Raw genomic sequence first — 21,771 nt, 5'->3', positions numbered from 1 at the left:
TCTGATTGTTTTACTGTTTTAATATTGTTTATCTTATGCTGTTAGCCGCCCTGAGTCTTTGTAGAATGGGCGGGATATAAATCTAATGTAATAAATAAATACTGAACCACAGCTTATTGGCTAGCAAACACGCTGGACTTTTAAATCAGAGAGACCAGAATCAGCTCCCTTTCGAACTCCCACAGCATCACTGTTTTGGTTTTTGAAGAAGAGCTGGTTTTTATATTCTGCTTTTCTCTGCCCTGAGGAGACTCAAAGCAGCTTACAATCGCCTTCCCTTCCTCTCTCCGCAGCAGGCACCTTGTGAAGTAGGTGCGGCAGAGAGAGATCTGAGAGAACCGTGACTGGCCCAAGGTCACGCAGCAGGCTTCATCTGGAGGAGGAGTGGGGGGAATCAAACGTGGTTCTCCAGATTAGAGCCTCAATTCGCCTCCTGTAAAATGGGAGCAATTGTGACTGAAGTTTACAAGACTGAGGCAAAGTCAAAGTTAAGCTCCTCAAAATTAAAAAGCTATACAAAATAATCAACAGTGGGGTGGGTGGGGGGCATGAATAAGAAATGGAAAGAAGCTCAGTAGTCTTTGAGGGTGTTTCCGGTCCGGAAATTTTTTGAGAGGGTCAGGTGCAGAGAATTAACATGATCCGCATGGGATTTGTGCTGATCCCTGGGCAGACTGTGGCTTGTCCAAGCGCTGTAGCAGGAGCACAGGCCATGTGCCAAGTGCTGCACAAAGCCAGAAACCATTAAGACCCACCTCTTGTGCAAGGCAAGGATCTTTTCTTTGAAGTTCTTCATGCTCTGGCTTTGGGACATGCTTCGTTCTACATGTAGAAAAGAGCAAGAATCCAGGAGCACCTTAGAAGACCAACAAAATTTGTGATAGGTTATGAACTTTCATGAGTCACTCCTCGCTTCTTCAGATCTGAAGAAGTGAGTGGTGACTGACGAAAGCTTAAATCCTACCACAAATTTTGTTAGTCTTTAAGGTGCTCCTGGACTCGCTCTTTTCTACTACTACAGACAGCCAAACATGGCTACCCATATGGTTCTACATGCGTGAGGAAATGTTCAAACCCTTCAAGGTCCTCAACAGATCAACACATGAATCTGCCTTATACCATATCAGACCATCGATACATCAAAGTCAGTATTGTCTACTCAGACTGGCAGCAGCTCTCCAGGATGTCAGGCAGAGAAGGGTCTTTCACGTCATCTATTACCTGAGCCTCTTAACTGGAGATTGAACCTGGGACCTTCTGCATGCCAAGCAGGTGCTCTACCACTGAGCTACGGCCTACCTGCAGGCATCTATCCATGGATCATGGTGTGAAGCGCATAGCAGCATCTTGAGGTAGCAGAATGGGCTGCACTACTTTAGAGTGCATGTGAGGGATACCACAACCCTTTCTCCAGTCATTATGTATGACCACGAGCATGAGGAGAACCTGCTACACATGATCTTCTCGATATGCATGACCACCATTTTGTCTGAAAGAGGCAACTCATGTATATTCCAACTTCAGAACAAGCATTGCAGAATTGGGGGGGGAGGCGTTCTAAAGGCAGAATATGTGTCTGTTATTCCTTTTGAGACCAATTAGTAAAAACATGTATTGGAAGGATCACATGTACCACATTCTCCCCATATTGCATGGTCACATGTAACAACAGAAAAGCATCCAAGTGTCTTCACATGTACTAAATAACCTGCGAGATGAAATCTGGGATGTGGAATGGTACAGTACAGCCTGATCACGTCAGATCTTGAAAGCTCAGCAGGGTTGGAACTCAGATGGGTGACCCCTGAGGTAGACTTTGTAGAGGAAGGCAACAGAGAACCATCCGGGTTTGTCTTGAAAACTCTAAGGGGTTGCCATAAATCGGTAACTGGGTGGCACTTTACACACCCCCAGGGCTTTTCTTGAGCAGGAACGCAGTTCTGGCTGGCTTGGCGTCAGGGGATGTGGCTCAATATGCAAATAAGTTTCTGTTGGACATTTTCTACAAAGAAAGCCCTGTGTGAAACAATGGTGATATCAGGGGGTGTGACCTAATATGCAAATGAGTTCCTGCTGCACACACCAGATGAAAACTAGCACTTCAAGGAGGAAGGTTTTAGCCCAGTTCCCTCTTTGCTACTTTTGCACTTAAAGGAAATTTATTTAGTGTACCACGCTGGGCTAGCACCTCAGGGAGTTTTTACACAAGGAAGCATTGGGTTTTTTTTAAGCGTTCACCATCTGCGGTACAATCCAGTCTGCTAACCTGTAAATTCTTGACCTCCAAAATGTCCTGTCAGGAACTGCCTCACTCAGGTCTTGAAAACTAAAGGCTGTAGTGTCGTGATATTCTTTTCACAGCAAAGGTCAATATTTAATAAAGGGTTGGGAGGGTTTCTGTTGGAGCAAGAATCTACATAAACCCAGTCTGACAGCCACAGTATGACAGCTGGTGATCTAGCTGCCAGGCTAGGTCACAGTGACCTGATCAGCAGACCGGCTTGAGCCGGCAGAAGCCAAGTGATGCAATCTGCTGAGTCAGCACGGCCAGGATTGGCTGCTTGGACTATATATGATCTGTGTGTGCATCACACAGGTCTCTCCCTGTGAGATGGTGGTTAGGCGAAGCACTTTGTCCGTGGAGGTGATATTGTATAGACTGCACAAGAGAGCACTTGTTGTGTATATATGTTAATACACCTTTTGGCACTAGTTGCACGTGTCTGCCTGGTTTTCTTTCCTGAAGCCCTGTGTCGGGCAAGTCATCTCCCTCACTCTGCTACTCCCGCTCCGACAGGGTTATGGGCCCAGGGCGGTTCCGCTGCGCGGAGGAGAGAGTTGAGAGTTGAGCTGACTGTGAGTTTGGAAAGAGCCGGAGGCGAGGAACGCCGGTGAAGGACACAGAAGCACCACCGTTCTCTGTTTGAGAGCCAGAGGGACGTCGGCAGCCAGCTGTGAGGAGGAGTCGGCACGATGGCTCAGCAACAGCTTGGAGTAGCCGTTGAGAAGCTCACCTCAGCCAACTACGCGGTGTGGAGCCTGAGAATGCAACACTACCTCAAGCGTGAAGGGCAATGGCTGTTCGTGAGTAACCCCCCTGCTGACTTATCTCCTGCCGAGACTGTGTTATCGGATAAGGCACTGGCCAACATAGTGCTGTCCATAGGAGATGACCAGCTGGTTTATGTGCGAGGGAAGGACACTCCCAAGGCTGCCTGGGACGCGTTGAGTGCGGTGCATGTTAGCACCACTGCTGGTTCCCTCATGGCCTTGACAAGGAGGATGTTCCGCACCGTTATGCCGGCTGGAGGGTGTGTGAAAGATCACATCAAACGGCTAACGGACTGTTTCGTTGAGCTGGAGGCAAGAGGCAAGACTGTAGCTCCAGACGACAGAGTGTACATTTTGCTGTCGTCGTTGCCACCTGAGTACACTCCCCTGATAACTTCTCTGGAGACGGTGGACGTAGCGACCCTGACCATGGAATACGTCTGTGCCCACCTGCTTGACTTCCAAGAGAGAATTGCGGCCGTGAGCTGTCCGGGGGTGTCGGCCGGGCAGCGTGCTGTTATCGGTGTGTCCGGGAAGACAGCCAAGAATGAGCCAGCTTTTGCTGCTGGCAGGCGTCCGAAGGTGGAGGAAGTGGAGCCGACTGCGTTTGCAGTCCGTCGCTGCTATGGATGCGGGTCGTCGCAGCACCTGCTCCGAGCTTGCCCTGAGAGGGAGAAGAGGCGGGGGCGTGTGCGGCGAGAGCGGAGGACCGCCAGCCCGTGTGAGGAAGCAACCCGGCTGGTCACGTCTGCAGTAGAGAGCACAGGGTCTGCTTGGATTTTAGACTCCGGGGCAACGAGCCATCTCTGCTGCGAGAAGGAGTTGTTGAAAAACATTGACAGTCCTGAGCATAAGTATGTGAGATTGGCTGATGGGACCACTGCCAATTCTGTTTGCTCAGGCAATGTGGAATTTCCTGCACTGAAATGTATGTTGCAAAATGTGTTGTATGTACCCTCACTGCAGTCTAACCTGTTGAGTGTTAGCACACTGTTTGACCAGGGATACCAGGTGAGATTTGAGAAAACCTGCTGCAAAATCCTGGGAGGTGGGGGAAAGTTGCTTGTGACAGGAAAGAGGGAAGGTAAACTGTATGTGGTCCAGAGTGATTGTGCCCAGGTGGCTCAGGTGTCGAATGAGCCTGTGCACAATAATTGTATACATTTGCTCCATAGGAGACTTGGGCACTGCGGATTTAGGGCGTTAAAGAAAACCCTGGAGCTTGTGCCTAGTTTGAAAGTAAATCCTTGCAAATGTTACTTGGATTGCCAGGTCTGCAAGAAGACCAAAAGCAAGGCGTGTGCTGTTGCTAAAGAAAGCTCAAGGGAAAGCACACGAGCCCTGGAACTAGTCCATTTAGACGTTATTGGCCCATTGCCAAAGAGTCTGTCGGGGAGGAGATACTGCTTGGTGGCCACCGACGACCACACGAGGTACGCGTGGGTTTTCACCATGGTGCATAAGTCTGAGGTGTATAAGACATTCACCAAGTGGGTCAAAGCAGTGGAGAGACAATTAGGGGTTAATCTCCTAGCTGTACAAACCGACAGAGGGGGGGAATTCTTATCTAACCAGATGAAACGTTGGCTGGAGAACAAGGGCATTGCCCACCGTCTGATGAACCCGGCAACGCCCCGAGAAAATGGGCATGGGGCTGTATTGCAGAATGTGATGTATTGCATGTTAGAGGATGCACAACTGCCAATGACCTATTGGGCAGAAACCATACATGCAGCCGTTTTTTTGCAAAACAGGGTTTGGTGTAATACTGTGAAAAATGTGCCTTACAGGTTACTGTTGAACAAGACCCCAGATTTGAGTTCTTTAAAAGTCTTTGGGTCACGGGCTCGGGTTGGCATCCACTCCACGAGTAGCGGGGAGGGGGATGTCCGGGCAGAGAGCCTAATTTTTCTGGGCTACAAGCCAAGGGCCAGGTGTTATCGTTTCTGCAATAGCAAAAGCAAGATAACACTTAATAAGAGTGCCCAGTTCAATGAAGAAAGCAGCTGGCCAAGGTTGCACTCCTTGCAGAAACAATTTGTCCTGCTGCCAAGTAGCGATAACGATGTTGGAGCGCAGCCCAGAACTCCAGCCCAGGAGGTGGCACCCAGTGGGGCTGGAGAAGGTGAGCCGAATGCTGGCACAGAGCCTGACGAGCAGAGTCAGGAGGCAGAGCCCCAAATGCAGGAACTGGAGGTAAAGTGTGAGAGTCAGGAGGTTCAACACCCAATTACAGGGGCAGAGCAACCAGCCCAGGAGGTGGGAACAGAGCAACCCGAAGAAGACAAAGCTGGTCCAAGCACAGGGCCACGGGTGTCTGCCAGGTCCACCAAAGGCCAACGTCCCGCTAGGTACAAGTGTCCCTATGTCACTCTGACTGTCAATCCAGACCCACCCGGATTTGAGGAAATGTTAAAAGAAAAGGCTAAGAAATGGAAAGCCTGGGTGGCAGAGTGCGAGGCAAGGGAGAAGGAGGCTGAAGCCAAGCGTCTGAAAGAGCTGGCTGAACAGGAACACGATGATGTGTTTTACAATCATGATGAGTTCCTGAACGAATTCCGGAAAGGGTTCCGAGCTACGTAAATATGAACTGTAATGTTGCTGGTGGACATGTATGTAAACTGTGTGAAGTGTTTTGGTGCACTGGGTTTAAATAGATTAGGAGGTGTGTTGGAGCAAGAATCTACATAAACCCAGTCTGACAGCCACAGTATGACAGCTGGTGATCTAGCTGCCAGGCTAGGTCACAGTGACCTGATCAGCAGACCGGCTTGAGCCGGCAGAAGCCAAGTGATGCAATCTGCTGAGTCAGCACGGCCAGGATTGGCTGCTTGGACTATATATGATCTGTGTGTGCATCACACAGGTCTCTCCCTGTGAGATGGTGGTTAGGCGAAGCACTTTGTCCGTGGAGGTGATATTGTATAGACTGCACAAGAGAGCACTTGTTGTGTATATATGTTAATACACCTTTTGGCACTAGTTGCACGTGTCTGCCTGGTTTTCTTTCCTGAAGCCCTGTGTCGGGCAAGTCATCTCCCTCACTCTGCTACTCCCGCTCCGACAGTTTCTTGACAACTTATATGTATTGATATATAGATAGTATTTTTTCACCCTTCATGTTAATCTCAGTTTCACCTTCTGGTTAATTTGTGGTACAAATGACTCCTCCCTCCAATCAGAGTATAAACTTCAATTTATCAAAAATTACTGGGAGTGGGCAGAAGAGTATCTGAAACACCATGTTAAAACAAAAGAAATATACAGAGCACAGAGCTAAAGACAGAAAACAAAGTCTTTATCCATCTCCCCACTTCTTTGTGTCAATTTGACACCGATTTTAGAAAAAAAGACTCCAAATATACTCGTCCGATATCATTCAGAGCATCAAATATAATAACTGGCAGCTCATATTATACTCCAAAGCATAAAAAGGCAACAGATGTGCTGCTTTCGGAACAGGAGATGTTCTCGGTCAGTCAGTAGCCTTGTCATTGTGTTTTGTACCAAATGAAACTTTCAAACAGCCTTCAAGGCCAGTCCCAACACAGACAAGCATTGTTAACAGCCTCAGTCAGACAGGATCGGAGTGTGCCTCCCCCAGGCTACCTACCTCATGAATGAATGCGCGTTGGGAGGGGAAGGAGGCACTTCTGTGTCATCCAGGTACTGCTGGCTTTGACCATAGGCATAGAAACGAGGGGACAGCATGGGGTCACAGTCTTCATCCAACAGCTGTCGAATCAGGCGGCCTGCCTGCGGGGAGAGGCGGGCTTCATCGGAATCTAAGCCATCACGCTGCCAGGAGGAGAATGCCGGGACGGGCTCTGGGGGGGAAAAATGGGAGGGAGTGGCAAATGTGAATTGTTCTGTTTTTTAATCTGTCTGAATTGGTTCGTGTCATTGCTTCAGGTTGGATCCAGACTAAATTGGCCACGTCCCTTCCCCTTGCAGAATTTCCTCCTGTCATTCCTCAGCATCCCCGATCCTCCGGAAACAGCATTTTTGTGGAGATCTGTGGGCTGCACAGAGGAGGGGAGGAAAGTTCCACGCCATTGGTGGAAAATTAAGACCAGATGCAACTCACTGGAAGGTTCCGCAAAACTGCTCTTGCAGCTGTTTTGCGGAACCCTCCAGTTGGTGTAGTGGTTAAGTGTGCGGACTCTTATCTGGCAACCCTCCAGTTGGTGTACTGGTTAAGTGTGTGGAGACTTATCTGGGAGAACTGGGTTTGATTCCCCACTCCTCCACTTGCACCTGCTGAGATGGCCTTGGGTTAGCCATAGCTCTCACAGAGGTTGTCCTTGAAAGGGCAGCTGCTGTGAGAGCCCTCTCAGCCCCACCCTCCTCACAGGGTATCTGAAGTGGGGGGGAAGAAGATATGGGAGATTGTAAGCCGCTCTGAGTCTCTGATTCAGAGAGAAGGGCGGGGTATAAATCTATAGTCTTCTTCTTCTTCTTAGTGGTTTACAACGGTCTCACAGTGGAGTAGAAGAAAAGAAACAGCATCCAAAACATCATTCCAGGATGGCTTGTCCCCAGGTAGCTGTGTGCCACCCAACAGCCTGAGCAATACATTTTGGTAAGCGGCATGCCCTGAAAAGCTGACTGACACATCCGCCTGAACTCAACTTCTTACGATATGACTTCTGACATCTAATCTGACAACCTGACATTTGCAACCACAAAGTTTCACTTGTACCAAGAGAAAGGGATTGCATTACTCTTTGCAAAGGCATTGGAAACCCGGCATTTTTAAAATAATGCCCCCAAACAAAAACTATCAATAATACCCCAGGAGTTGGTTCCTGAGCTTTGCCCAGATCAGGAACACATCAGTGTGATGAATTAATCAGGACTCAACCCCTGCCTTTTGAGAAGGAGCATGAAAAATGGAGTTACACAGCCTAAGAGCATGAACATTTTGCAGTACAAGGAGCTCGGCAGACTTGAACATGCTTAACACAGCTGGATAGTGGCCAATGACTGAGCAGACTTTGCTTATACTTTTGAGTTTAGGCTTAGCGCAACCAACGCAGAGGAAAGGCTTTATCACACACCTCACTCTTCCTATTGTGTGTCTTTCTGTCACTCTATGGCAGTGGTCATCAACCCACAGTCTGGGACCTGTTGGTGGGTCACGGAGTTCCACCTGCTGGGTTACCAGTTTCTACAGAGCTGCCATTTTTTGTTGTTGTTGCATTTTGGAAGGGCTTGCTGCTACCGCACAGGTGCAGAGAGCAAAGGCACTGCACCTACTGCCTCATTGTACCTTCAAGCTGAGCAGACCAGAAGGATGCTGAGAATCTTGAGCTTCTTCCTCACTATGGAACATTTCCTTGAGCAAGGCTCGTGGTTTCCTGCCCCCCCCCTTCTCTTGGTCTGCTGCCCACTGGCCTGGACACCAGTAAGGCCATGACTCTGGCTCTCCCTTTCTCCTGTCACATGACTGAAATGTCAACTGCTGTGAGACTGAGGCTGGAGACCAGCAGGACACACAATGATACAGTTTGCATGCGATGATGGAGGGGAGAAAGTTGAGACGTGAGTGGATGGGCTTTGTTTTGCCACTCCCATTCCGCCAGAGGGAGAATCAGGCACCATGACAAGTAGGCAAAATTATCACTGTGCTAAATTGTGCTAATCACAGACATGAAATCAGCAGCAGCTCTCAAGGGGATCAGCAGGCTGGCTGGAGACTAATTTAACCCCAGTAAGACATTTATTTATTGTTGACTACCCCTCTCATCCAAGCCTCTCCAAATTAAAAGCCAGATTCAAGTTCAATTGAACCTCAGAGACCAACAGAAGAAGATGATATTGGATTTATATCCTGCCCTCCACTCCGAAGAGTCTCAGAGCGGCTCACAATCTCCTTTACCTTCCTCCCCCACAACAGACACCCTGTGAGGTGGGTGGGGCTGGAGAGGGCTCTCACAACAGCTGCCCTTTCAAGGACAACCTCTGCCAGAGCTATGGCTGACCAAGGCCATGCTAGCAGGTGCAAGTGGAGGAGTGGGGAATCAAACCCGGTTCTCCCAGGTAAGAGTCCACGCACTTAACCACTACACCAAACTGGCTCTCCAGGATTTTTAGAGTATGCGCTTTTGAGAGTCAGGGCTCTCTTTGTCTGATACAAGGGTGAAGGGAGCTGCACACTGATACAGGCACATGACTTTCTCATTAGCATGATATGCAGCTTCAGAATACCCCTGAAGCTACCATCCACTAATCTGTTTCTTCAGATACATGCCAGAGGCAGCAGATAGGCTCTGTGTGTGTGTGTCGGTTGCAGGTTCAGTCCACGGTCATTACCATCAAGAAACACAAGGAACCAGACTTTTTATCTATAATCTGGAGAGCCTTTGCAAATCCCATTTGTGAGTACTAGACTCTTTACTTATTTAAAACGTTTTTATGCCACCTTTCTACACCATCAGGGTCCACAAGGTGGCGAACATGAAAACCATTCAACCAATTAAAATACGGCAGTTCACAGGGAGGGCAGGATACAAACAGAAATAAATAAAATTCAGTTAGAAACATGTAAACTTATAGCAGTAGAAGAAGGGGCAATAGCATCATTGGGGGGGGTGCCAGATTTTTTTTAAAAAAGAAGAAAAAGAAGCTTTCACCTGCTGGTGAAAGACACGGATAGGAGAAGGCAGACAAATCTCCCTGTGGAGGAAGTTCCAAAGTTTTGGTGCCATGATGGAGAAGGCCCCTTTCTGGGGTCACCACCTGTCTAGCCTCAGATGCCAGGGGCAACTGAAGCAGCACTCAACGTGCTTGGAGACAACAAGGATCCACACATTTCGTCAGATGAGCTTCAGGGAAAACCTCCTGTTTCCTCAAAAGGAGAGACCTTCTTTCTGCCCGCTCTCACTTACCCAGCATGACTGGCTCGCTTCCATCTTTTCCTTTGTGACATCATCCAGCCTTATTCTACCTGTGCATCTGAAGCCAACCTTCTGCTGTTGTATCTCTAAATGGCAGGCATTTGGTCCCCGGCCATGAGGAGGAACTCCTTGATGTTCCTCAACCCCTTCCTCCAGTTCTGAAAACACGAGGTTCTAAATATTCAGATCTACAGAACTTTCACTTAACAGTTGCCAGAAGCTCCAGTCTCACACAAGCACCGAAAAGAACAAAATATGAATACATGAATTCACATGAAGCTGCTTTCTAATTCATCAAACCACCAGTCCATCATAGTCAGTCTTGTCTACTCAGACTGGCAGTGGCTCGCCAAGGCCTCAGGCAGAGGTCTTTCACACCATTTGCTGCCTGGTCCTCCTAACTGGAAAAGCCAGGGACTGAACCTGGGACTTTCTGCATGCCAAGCGACTGCTGTGCCATTGAGACACAGGCTCTCCCCTGCTTTGAAGAGCCACAAAGTGTGCCCCTTTCCCTCCCCAGCAAACTGGCTGGTTTCATCAGCCAACTTATGAAAAGCCTGAAGTTGAGCGAGCGGGAAAAGGAATCAACTAGATGGGAGATGCAATCAGCGTTTCTCCAAACACTTCTGCAAAGAATCATCTTCTCCTGTGACCCTTCCTCACCCAACGCCACGAGGGTTCTTAACGTTCTATGTTTGGACAGTTTGCTAAGCCGGCTTGCATGCTCCTACTTAGCGCCACAGGATTAGATGGTTTAAGGTTTTGTGGCTTGAACTTGTGATTCTAGAAACCTGGAACCAAGCACAAAGGCAGCACTCCCCGCCACACACACCCCGGCTGAACTATACGTAAAAGCAGAACTTCTGCAAGAGTCTCATCTGATCCTTCAAACAATGCTTTCCCCAGGGCTTCAGTCTTTCATTAGTTACTGCCTCTGCCTCTAGATGTCTGAATGCCCCGCCCACACTATGCACCATACTTCATTGTAAAATCCTTGGAGTAATTCCTTGTCAGCTTTCTCCTGCTGCTTCCAACTTTGCTATATTCCACGGTAGACTTTCAGAAGAACAGAGCAGGCAGGCTCTTCCTGAACTGTGGAGCTTTGGGCAGCAGGTGGATAAAGCTGCAGGGCTGAGAGTTCCGTGTGGGCTGTATTCCCTGCATGCAGAAGGTTAGAAAGAAGGATTCAGCCAAGGCTTGCCTCTGGCATGCTCTTTTCCCTAGATGCAAGGAATCCTGGCCATCTCAGATGATTCCTGAAGGTGTTATTTCTTCCTATTTTGCCCCACACATGTCACCAGGAACAAGTGGGTTGCAGTCTGGTGGCTGCAAACTGCTTGGTATATCAGACAGGCGCTTGTCCTATTTCCCTGCCATCTGTTCTACCTGCTTGCCTGCAGCACGCAAGTGCTTATTAATCTGTTTCTCTCTCTTTGCAAAATACTCCAGAGGTGATAAATGACAGTGTAGGGGAAGGCATTGAGCACATTCATGGCCGTTCAGGATGCCATTCTCTCTCAACTCATGAGAGGCTGGATGGGTAACTTCAGGGCCATCTGCTGGGCTGAGAAATGAAAATATTTCCTTGTTTGTGTTGTGGCTGCCAAAGGGGGGGGGAAGGGCACTATTGCAGTTCACCTATTAGCAATGGTAACTGTGAAATGTTGGCCTGAATCTGGCCAGCTTTCCCCATCAATCTTGGCAAATCCCTCTCCCTGCTGTCCACATTGCAGCCCTCATCCCATTTGGCTTTGATCCCATGACAACCAATGCAGCCCTTTTTGTAGACTGAAAGAGACACTTTTCCTCCCTTCATCAGCGAAAAAGCTATCTGAATACCATCCTGCTGGTCTCACAAACAGACCAAGTGGCAAATAGGGGACATCAGAGGTTCCATCTATATGTATTGGGAGCTCAGCAACCACAACTGTCAGGACGGCGTAATACCTGCAGTGCTTCCTGTTATGGAAGAAAAAGGGGAAGAGCGTCTTTCCTTGCTGGGAGGTTCCCTTAGACCAGGGGTTCCCTGAAAAGCACCCTGGGAACCAGCTGCCACTATGTTTGTTTGTTTATAATTTAGATGTATATATTCAAGACCAGTGTTCCCTCTGAGCTGAGTTAGTGTGAGCTAGCTCACAGTTTTTTTAGCCTCTGGCTCACACATTTTTGTCTTAGCTCAGGAAAAATGGCCCCAGAGTCAACTAATTCATGCAGCAGCTCACAACTTTAATCCCAGTAGCTCATGAAGTGGAATTTTCGCTCACAAGACTCCACAGCTTAGAGGGAGTATTGCTCAAGACATTTCCTTTGATAACACTCCCAATGCGTACAGCTGCCATGTCCGAACAGGGGCAAAACACACATTTTGCACACGTGTACAGCTTTGTTCTGTACAAACCAGAATCTTAAAAACCCCAGTGGTCAGCTGGCAAGCCCTGAATCTGCACACAGATGCAAAATACGTGCATTGCCTCTATATCAGGAGGATCTATGCATGGCTGGAAGCCTCCTGGGCCATGTGGATCTAACACTTGAAATAAGAATGATGCAAAGATTTAGCTGACAATCCTTCCAGTTTGGTGTAGTGGTTAAGTGTGCGGACTCTTATCTGGGAGAATCAGGTTTGATTCCCCACTCCTCCACTTGCACCTGCTAGCATGGCCTTGGGTCAGCCATAGCTCTGGCAGAGGTTGTCCTTGAAAGGGCAGTTGCTGTGAGAGCCCTCTCAGCCCCACCCACCTCATAGGGTGTCTGTTGTGAGGGAGGAAGGTAAAGGAGATTGTGAGCCGCTCTGAGACTCTTCGGAGTGGAGGGCGGGATATAAATCCAATATCTTCTTCAATATCTTCTTCCTCCTCTAACCATCAAATGAAGGCAGGCAGCAGGCAGCTGAGAATCTCTTCCCCAAGGAAGAATTTTATTCACCATACTTGTCATTTTTAAAAAATTCTTGTGAACTGCTTTGTCCTAAACTATAGCAAGTAATAAACACAGAGGACTAAAATTATAAAATGACAGAAGAATGGGCTGGGGTATTAAGCCAAAACTCCTTGCTATTTTTTGCAAACTTTTTAATAGTGCTGAAAAAGCTCTTCCTCCCTCTCTTACGTTCTGGTGCACCTTCTGAAAATGCTCCTTCCTTTCTTTTTCTTAAGTTACCCTCATTTGCCTTCCATGATTGTATCCCTCAGTTTAGTACAATTAACTATGTTAAGGCTGCGATCACACACACTAAACAATGCACTTTCAATCTACTTTCAGTGCACTTTCCAACTGGATTTTGCCAATTCTAACAGTAAAATCCAGTTGGAAAGTGCATTGAAAGTGGATTGAAAGTGCCATATTTAGTGTGTGTGATCACAGCCTAAGTGTTTACTTACTTCATATATTCTTCAGTTTTTTCTCCAATGGGGACCCTAAAGCAGCTTACAGCATTCTCTTCCACACAATCTTATCCACACAACAACCTTATTACATAGGTCAGACTGAGTGTGTGCAACTGGCACTAAGTGTTCTCCAATATGTGCTCACCAAATGGAGAGCCAGTTTGGTGTAGTGGTTAAGTGCACGGACTCTTATCTGGGAGAACCGGGTTTGATTCCCCACTCCCTCACTTGCAGCTGCTGGAATGGCCTTGGGTCAGCCATAGTTCTCGCAGAGCTGTCCTTGAAAGGGCAGCTTCTGGGAGAGCTCTCTCAGCCCCACCTACTTCACAGAGTGTCCACTTGCAGCTGCTGGAATGGCCTTGGGTCAGCCATAGTTCTCTCAGAACTGTCCTTGAAAGGGCAGCTTCTGGGAGAGCTCTCTCAGCCCCACCTACCTCACATGGTGTCTGTTGTGGGGGAGGAAGGTAAAGGAGATTTGAAGCAGCTCTGAGACTCTGATTCAGAGAGAAGGGTGGGGCATAAGTCCAATATCCTTCTCCTTTGGCAGAGCTTTTTTTCTGGAAAAAGAGGTACCGGAACTCTCAACACTTAAGAGGAAAATGAAGGAGAAACACACGAGTGCCCCTCATGAACTTTTAAAATTCTTTAAGAATTCTGTTTCCACAAAGAGGTTCCAGAACTATGTTCTGTCATGTTCCCCCAGAATAAAAGCTGGGGTGGGGGGGAGGAACAAACAATACCTCGCAGCTACAGCCAGGAGATAGTTTAAACTGGAGGAAGGGTGCCAGGTAGCGGTAGGCGAGAGAATGCAAAAATTGTTGAAAGGTGGGCTCAAGGCAGGTGATCTGAAGAGCTGTATATTATATCGCTGGTGTTGTAAGCAGCTGCTGAAGAACAGCCGTTGATATGACTCAACACTGTGTGGAACATAAATCTCTCTTGCCATGTATCTGTAGATGTCACCCATTTACCACAATGGTCATTACCACCTTTGAATCAGAGGAAAAGTCCAACAAGTAAGCCATCTGTATGGATGTTTCTTAGCCATAATGGACCTGGAGGAATCAAAGTGCAGTATAGTAGGCTAACCATGCAATCCAAAACAGAGTTGTGCTGTTAAAAGCCTTGGAAGGATGTGACTCTGGTTAGGGTCAATACTCCCTCTAAGCTGCGGAGTCTTGTGAGCAAAAATTCTACTTCATGAGCTACTGGCATTAAATTTGTGAACTACTGCATCAATTAATTTGCTTTGGAGGCATTTTTCCTGTGCTAGGAGAAAAATGTATGAGCTGGAAGCTAAAAAAACTGTGAGCTAGCTCACACTAACTCAGTTTAGAGGAAACGCTGGTTAGGATTGCAACTGGGAGCTACTGAACACTTGCCGTTTGCATTCCACTCATCTCCCTGACCATGAGAACGACTTCCCATGAATGTGCCACACTTCCTGAGTGCTGAGCTCAAAAGCTCAAAGAAAACCAAGTCAGCAGTCCTAAAATGTTTGACACGATTAGTGCCGGAACATGGAGCAAAGCGTTCCAGAAACAGGCTGACCCAATCAAGTGTATCGGATGTGGCTCCTTGCGCTGCAAAAGTTGCTGACTCAGCACCTCATCATTTGCTTTCCCAGAGAATCCCATGGAGTCTTCGATTTAGAAATCCTACTGGGATGTGAGTCACAGACAATATACACGAAGCTACCAATTGGTAAACGGTGTGAGCATTATATAAGCTTAGTCTCTGATCCGACTAATTATTAGGAATATACTGATGAAAACTACCACTCTGAACACTGTCTTTTAAAAAAGCCTTTGTAGAATATATATATATTTATTATTAGAATATATATTAGAATACAAAGAAACATCATAGGGTTTTTCACTGGACAGCCGTCTTCTCGAGTAACCCAAGTGGACTTTTTGCAATTGGGCGTCGTGTGCTGAATTATTTCTATGAATGTTTCAGCATGCGTACAAATTGGTAGTTCCTCTGATTGCAAGATGACGTTTCTGGGTCAGAACTCTCCAGACCATGGGGAAAAAAGAAATCTTCCAAAAGAAGTGCTATTAAATTGGGATGCAGTAAGTGGGCTGATACATGCCCAGTATTCTTAGCATGGGTTTCAGATCACCATCTCTTCCAGGGAACAGAGAGGCTGTAACAGAATATTGGAACAAAACAGGAAAAGCTTCTGTAACATCCTGATTTACCAAGGTGTTGGGGGAGCCTCCATTCGAGAGCCCTTCATGTGGGGCTACAAAATGGAACCACATGATGCAAACCTCTGGACCCCTTATACAACCCTCCTCCTTCATTATATCCAGCAGACTTCAAACAAGGCAAGAGAAAGACCAGGCAGAAGCCTTTGGAAACTATGACCCTCCCAGGTTTCATTTGTCATTCTCTTTGCACCAGAGGGAAATTTGCATCACATGATGTGACTGTCCTCAGGGGGCAAGGGAAGCCTGTCTCTCTCTCTCTCTGTCTCCTTATCACTGTTTGTAATCTATACTTCAGAAAAGGAACATAATTCTTTAAAATGTACCAAACGCTGATAGCCGCATCCACTAGACCAGAAGAAATGCAACTTTACCTAAGTCAACTTTGAAAGGATTAAAAACAACAACCACTAATTGACCCTTTTGCGGTTATAGCTAATCAGAATACAAAAAAACCTAACGAAACAAAGGCTCTGTGAAGCCGTGCCCTGGAGCGCTCTAATGAGACACATTTAGATACCAAACGGGCAGCGTCTTGTGGATTATTGGCTCATTTGGTCTCTTCTGTCAAGAATACCCACACCTGCTCAACTGTATATTAGCAACAGGAACCGTCCCTGCTAAAAATTTCTGAGTAGATACATAAGTAATATGGATGTATAATTGACAGCCCCTCTGATACGCTTTTAGCAAAAAGTGGAATTGTACATTCTGTTTCACTGCTTTGGAACTGAGAAAGTATCAAGCCCTCGTCCCTGAATTTTCAAATCAGGAGAACCCAGAAGAGCATTCAAGAGTCTCTGAAGAAGTTACACGACAATCCTAGGGAGTGTGCCTCCAGTCTAAGCAGATGAGACTTCAAGTGGGGCAATTCTGCATAGGTTTTTGCAGATATTAGCTACCTACATCAACATTCAACCAGACGGAACAAAACACCTGTCTTTCAAAATACCATGACTTTTAAGTTTTTCGGCTTGGTGTTTGGGAACAAACAAAACCGAGTCGCAATTGCCCAACGGGAAGTGGCACACCAGCTTCCTTTTCCTGCAGAGGTAACAACATGCTTTGCTCAATCCTGCAATTTTCATGAATGTAAACAAATGACTGCAAGTGAGTCTCCTCCTCTCCTTTCACACACACACTCCTCCCTCCCCTGCGCCTGGGTGCTTTCCCAGGATGTATCCATGCAAGCCAAGACAGATGCAGACCATCAGAATTGCTAATGCAAAGCATCTCTCTGTAAGCCACACCAAGTAACAGCAGCATAGATTTATGACCTTTAAGGAGAAAAGCAACTATTAAGTGGGAGGAAAAATCCATTCACGTGGGACTACTGAAACCTAGTTGAGCTGTCCTCTGACATTGATATTTATTATCTAAGCACGAACAGGCAAAAACAGAACTTGGCAACTCCAGGATGCAATGCTTCTCTCCATAGAGGGGTAACCAGGAAGTAACTGTTCAACATCTCAGAGACCAAGCAATCACGACCACTGAAATGCAAACATTGCTCCCTTCTTTTCTCAACTGTCCGAGTCCCAGTATACCCTTCCCAGTAAAAGTGTCATTTTCATACTGAAACAGATTTTCTGTGGCTGAAGGAAAGATGCATCAACGTTACAAGGAAGGTTTTCTCTCAACAAACAGCCGTCTACAGTACCTTCCCAACTGCTTTCACTGCACAAGGCCGTCAGGTCCAGACGAGGCACTTCAGAAGCGAAGGTCTCTTCCTGGCCGTCAGCATCCTGGTTCCTCTGTAGTTTGGCTTCAGGCATGCTGGGATGTTCCTGGATCTTCATGTTTGAATTCTGCAGCAATCCGCCCAAGGGAGAAAACAGATGCACACACAAGTCTTGTAGTGCCAAACCCCCCAAAGTACTTGAAAATACAAATCAAGGTCCTCCTTTTTATACGGCAGAGCACAAAACGAAAATTCTTTCCCCAGTTATTCGTTCCATGAACCCCTTCAATTCTAATCAGGTCAAAATATCCTTAGGTGAGAAGGCCGTAGCTGGCTGTCCTGCAGCTGCTTCTCTCCAAAACTGAAGCAGGATGATGAAAGGTCTCCAGTTATTGAATGGGATGTAAAGGGGGAGGTTTGGGTCGAAGGAGGTGCCGTCCCTTAAACCTGCGTGACTTTTGAAGCATCAGAAAAATAATAACAACAGTGTCCCGTTGCTAAGGCTGCTGTAGCAACTGAGCGTCTTTTGAACACAGACACTGCCCGCCGCCGTTGTCTCCTCTGTCGGGAGGAAGCAGAGCAGCCGACGAGGAGGGCAAGCAACGAATGGTACGTGAAACGCTCTTCCAGCAAGCTGTGCTGGCTTAGATCAATTAGTGCCAGCTAAGCGGGCCCAGTGGCACGTCCCCCTTGCTTTCCTGTCAGTTGTTTTCTAGCTGGGGCGTGGGGAAGGGACTACTATTTATGGAGGAGCTGGGTTATTACAAGCCGGTGGTTGCGCAAAGCCCCAGATCGGAGCGGGCTTTTGGCATTTCGTGGCTGGAAGCTGCACAGACCCTGGGAAATTAGCCAGAGCCTGGGAATGCTTCTTGCTCCGGCCAACCCCGCCCCCTCCCAATCCAGAGCAAAGAGCTGATCTATAATTTATGCTGGAGAAGAATGCGGTGGCTCTCTGCTGCTCCTGGCTGCTCGCCCTGCGAGATATTTGAGATGTGTTACGAGGCTGTGTACACAGGACTCTCTGCTCTTTGCTTCCCCTGTTATTTGTTTAACCAGCACCTCTCTCACTTTCCGCTTGACTTTTATAACAGCGTGTTCTCTCTCAGTATAGAAGAAACTCGAGGGAGACAGACTTGACCCACAGGGGCTCTCAAAGTACACACTTTGTGTCAGTCCTATATATAAAAAATGGTCTTCGTATCTATTACAGCAGGGGTGGCCAACGGTAGCTCTCCAGATGTTTTTTGCCTACAACTCCCATCAACCCCAGCCAGCATGGCCAATGGCTGGGGCTGATGGGAGTTGGAGGCAAAAAACATCTGGAGAGCTACTGTTGGCCACCTCTGTATTATAGGAAGAAGGTGAAGGTTGGGGGTTGGCGGGGGGAGACCACTGTTCTCCGTACTACTAAGAAAGGATGGCAGAGACTGAGAGAGGAGACAAGTAACAGAAGTGAATGACAGCTAAAAATTTATGTCCTCAAAAGTTGGATGGGAGAAAACTTTTAACTGCGGATACCTCTTTAGAACAATGGCACCACATCTGTAAATACAAGCGGGCTGGGTGTGTCTATGACAACATGCAGGATGGGGAATGGGTCATTCTGGTACCTTCAGAACAATGTCCCTTCTTCCATCCTTCTGCAGAACTGTATACATTCTTATTGGCTTGAGCAAACTTTTTCTTTAAAAAATAATTACAAAAATCATATTTTTCTGCACGCCTGGGGAACCCCTGAATTTGTAGGAGCTCTGACTTTGTCTGTGGGGAGTATGGTTTTGCCACTGTTGGTTCTGCCACGAAAGTCAACCATTTTCCCATTAAATATAGTGAACCTTCCAAATATCATAAAGCAGCAAGAAAATTCCTCTAAATATTTATAGATGTCAGACTAGCCGCTAACTCAGCTGAAGATGCCTGGTGTACTGATTAGTGTCAGATTATGATCTGGCAAGGTCAGGTTCAAATCCCTGCTCTGCCATGGATGTTTGCTGAGTGACCTTGGGTCAGTCACATACTCTCAGCCGAACCTAACTCACAGGGTTGCTGTGTAGATAAAATGGAGAACAATGTAAGTGACTTTGGTTCCCCACTGCAGAGAAGGGCGTGGTAAATAAATAAAAAACAAGGTAAATAAATAAATTTGTCCTTTAATTAATGGTGGTCTAAAGCAGCGCTCACACTTACAGGCAGGCATGTGGATTGAGGGAGAGAATTTTTTTTAGTAATTGTCACAGAAATCGTGTGTCCTGCTTCGACTACATCTGTATCCCGCCAGGGCCGGACGTACCACCAGTTGAGAAACCACTGATCTAAAGGCCTTTTTATCACGTGGTAATTTGGTGCTAGACACCCCTTTCCCTACTGTGTGTCTATATTTTGTAATTCCCATTTTATTCTCACAACACTTGAGTGAGAAAACGTATTGCTGCAAAAGATTAACAAGGACGTAAGCTGTCAAAGTTTAATTCTGGGTATAAGATTTGTGTGTGCATGCACATGAAAGCTTATACTCAGAATTAAACTTTGTGGGGTCTCCACAGTGCCACCAGACTTGTTCTAATGCTTCAGACCAACGCGGCTACCCACCTGAAAGGCTGTAAGCTGTCCCATTTGAAACAATAATAAATACAAACTGACCGGAGTAGCATCCAGTAGTGATCTTAGGCATATACAGGACTTTTTAAAACCAGGAATGCAGTTCCAGCTGACTTGGTGTCAGGGAGTGAGGCCTAATATGCAAATGAATTTCTACTTGGCCTTTTCTACAAAAAGACCCCGTGTGAAACAATGGTGATGTCAGGGGTGGGGCCTAATATGCAAATGAGTTCCTGCTAGGCTTTTTCTATAAAAGAAGCCCTGGGCATATATGCTTGGGAAGTCCCACTTACTGCAGTGGAGCTTGCTCACAAGTCTTGCAGCCCAGCCCTAGGCATGGGAAGGAAGTTCCACCATGTGCACAGTGTGGACGTCCAAATAAGTTTGTGCAAGGCTGTGCTTCAAGGGTGCAATACTACTCCTGCAGAAACCAATGGGAAAAACACTGATACAAGCCAGATGGAAGTGCTGCCCATTTTTCTTTAAAAAAACAACTCAGTTTACAAGTCATGTGGACAATCGTGTTGGAAACAGAGTCGTGATGCTCTTCTACAGTTTGAGCTACAAAGAAAGACTTCTACTTGTGAGAAATAACCCTGTTTCAAGTTGCCAGTGTGCACTGCAAAACAAGACAAAGTCTGACTCATGAAATCTGCGTTCAATTGAGTTGCTGATGCTGCAACTGAATCCGGCTTTCAAGAAGAAGAACACAGATTTATACCCCACCCTTCTCTCTGAATCAAAGTCTCAGAGAGGCTTACAATCTCCTTTATCTTCCTTCCCCACAACAGACACCTTGTAAGGTGGGCTGAGAGGGCTCTTACAGCAGCTGCCCTTTCAAGGACAACCCCTGCAAGTGAAGAAGCTGGGGAATCAAATCCAGCAGCTGCAAGTGAAGAAGTGGGGAATCAAACCCGGTTCTCCCAGATAAGAGTCCACACACTTAACCACAACACCAAACTGGTTCCCAAATTCAGACCTATAAAGAAATACAAGACTGTCCAGGGAAATCTTGCCAGCAGACAAATGACACACCAATCATAAATAAGCAAACTGTAGAAAGTCCAACAATTGAGAGCCGTAATATGTTTATACTGCAAAGCTTTCATCTGCCAAATCAGCTTCATGGAAAGAGAGAACTCTGTGTTCAGAACAGACATGTTTTCTGGATCAAATTAATTTCCAGTTTCAAACGCTACAGAGCCACAGCCTTGAAATTAACAAGCCACGAGATTATCCCTTGCACTACACACTGATTTGCCATTCTAAAACTTCAGTCCTAACAACACTGTCCTGGGAGTAAGATCCACTCATCGTTTCTGAGTAGGCCTACTTATTATTGCCCCCTAAGTCAGCCAAGCCATATCATGATCCTTGGTATCTTTTATTCAAAAGGAAGGTTCTGAATTAAGAACCAGGTTGGTATACTGGTTAGAGTAATGAATAGAGTGTTGGACTAGGATCTGGGAGACTCAGGTTTGAATCTCCACTCTGCCATAAGGCTTGCTGGGTGACCTTGGACCAGTCACACATTCTCAGCTTAACTCACCCGACTTACTGTGAATACATAACAGAGATGAGGGGACCCACCAGAAAGAAAGGCAGGGCAGAAACAAAGTAAAAACATAAATAAAGTCAGTGACAGTCCACTTATCAGTGGCATTGTACTTGTCTCATCTCCCTTCATATGGACATATGAAGCTGCCTTATACTGAATCAGACCCTTGGTCCATCAAAGTCAGGCCTGGCCCCCTGACAGGGGTTTTGGGCCCCCTCACCCCCATCCCAGGGTCACCCTCTCATGTGTGATTTAAATTCTGCCTTTACCCCTCCCTTGCCATTTAAAGGGCCACCTAATCAGCTGATCAGCAGGCTTTTAGACCATGTGGGAGGGAGAGGGATGGCCCCCAGCCTCTCCAGCTTTCTGCACTCACCCCCAT

The 21,771-nt window shown here is 46.9% G+C and overlaps 1 protein-coding gene across 2 annotated transcripts in view; it reads right to left on the bottom strand.

The window, feature by feature from the left end:
- Positions 1 to 21,771, bottom strand: part of FAM13A (family with sequence similarity 13 member A) — a 220,659-nt gene that overhangs the window by 30,305 nt on the left and 168,583 nt on the right. For both annotated transcript variants that reach the window (XM_060247061.1, XM_060247062.1), the window contains 2 exons: positions 17,213 to 17,360; positions 6,665 to 6,878 (listed from right to left, as the gene is read on the bottom strand). In XM_060247061.1, coding sequence (XP_060103044.1) covers positions 6,665 to 6,878; positions 17,213 to 17,360 — 362 coding nt within the window. The remainder of the gene's footprint in view (positions 1 to 6,664; positions 6,879 to 17,212; positions 17,361 to 21,771) is intronic.

Source organism: Heteronotia binoei, chromosome 9 (assembly GCF_032191835.1).
Source record: "Heteronotia binoei isolate CCM8104 ecotype False Entrance Well chromosome 9, APGP_CSIRO_Hbin_v1, whole genome shotgun sequence".
Classification (NCBI taxonomy): domain Eukaryota; kingdom Metazoa; phylum Chordata; class Lepidosauria; order Squamata; family Gekkonidae; genus Heteronotia; species Heteronotia binoei.
The sequence above is the reverse complement of the archived record's forward strand: the minus strand, read 5'-3'. Positions and strand labels throughout refer to the sequence as shown.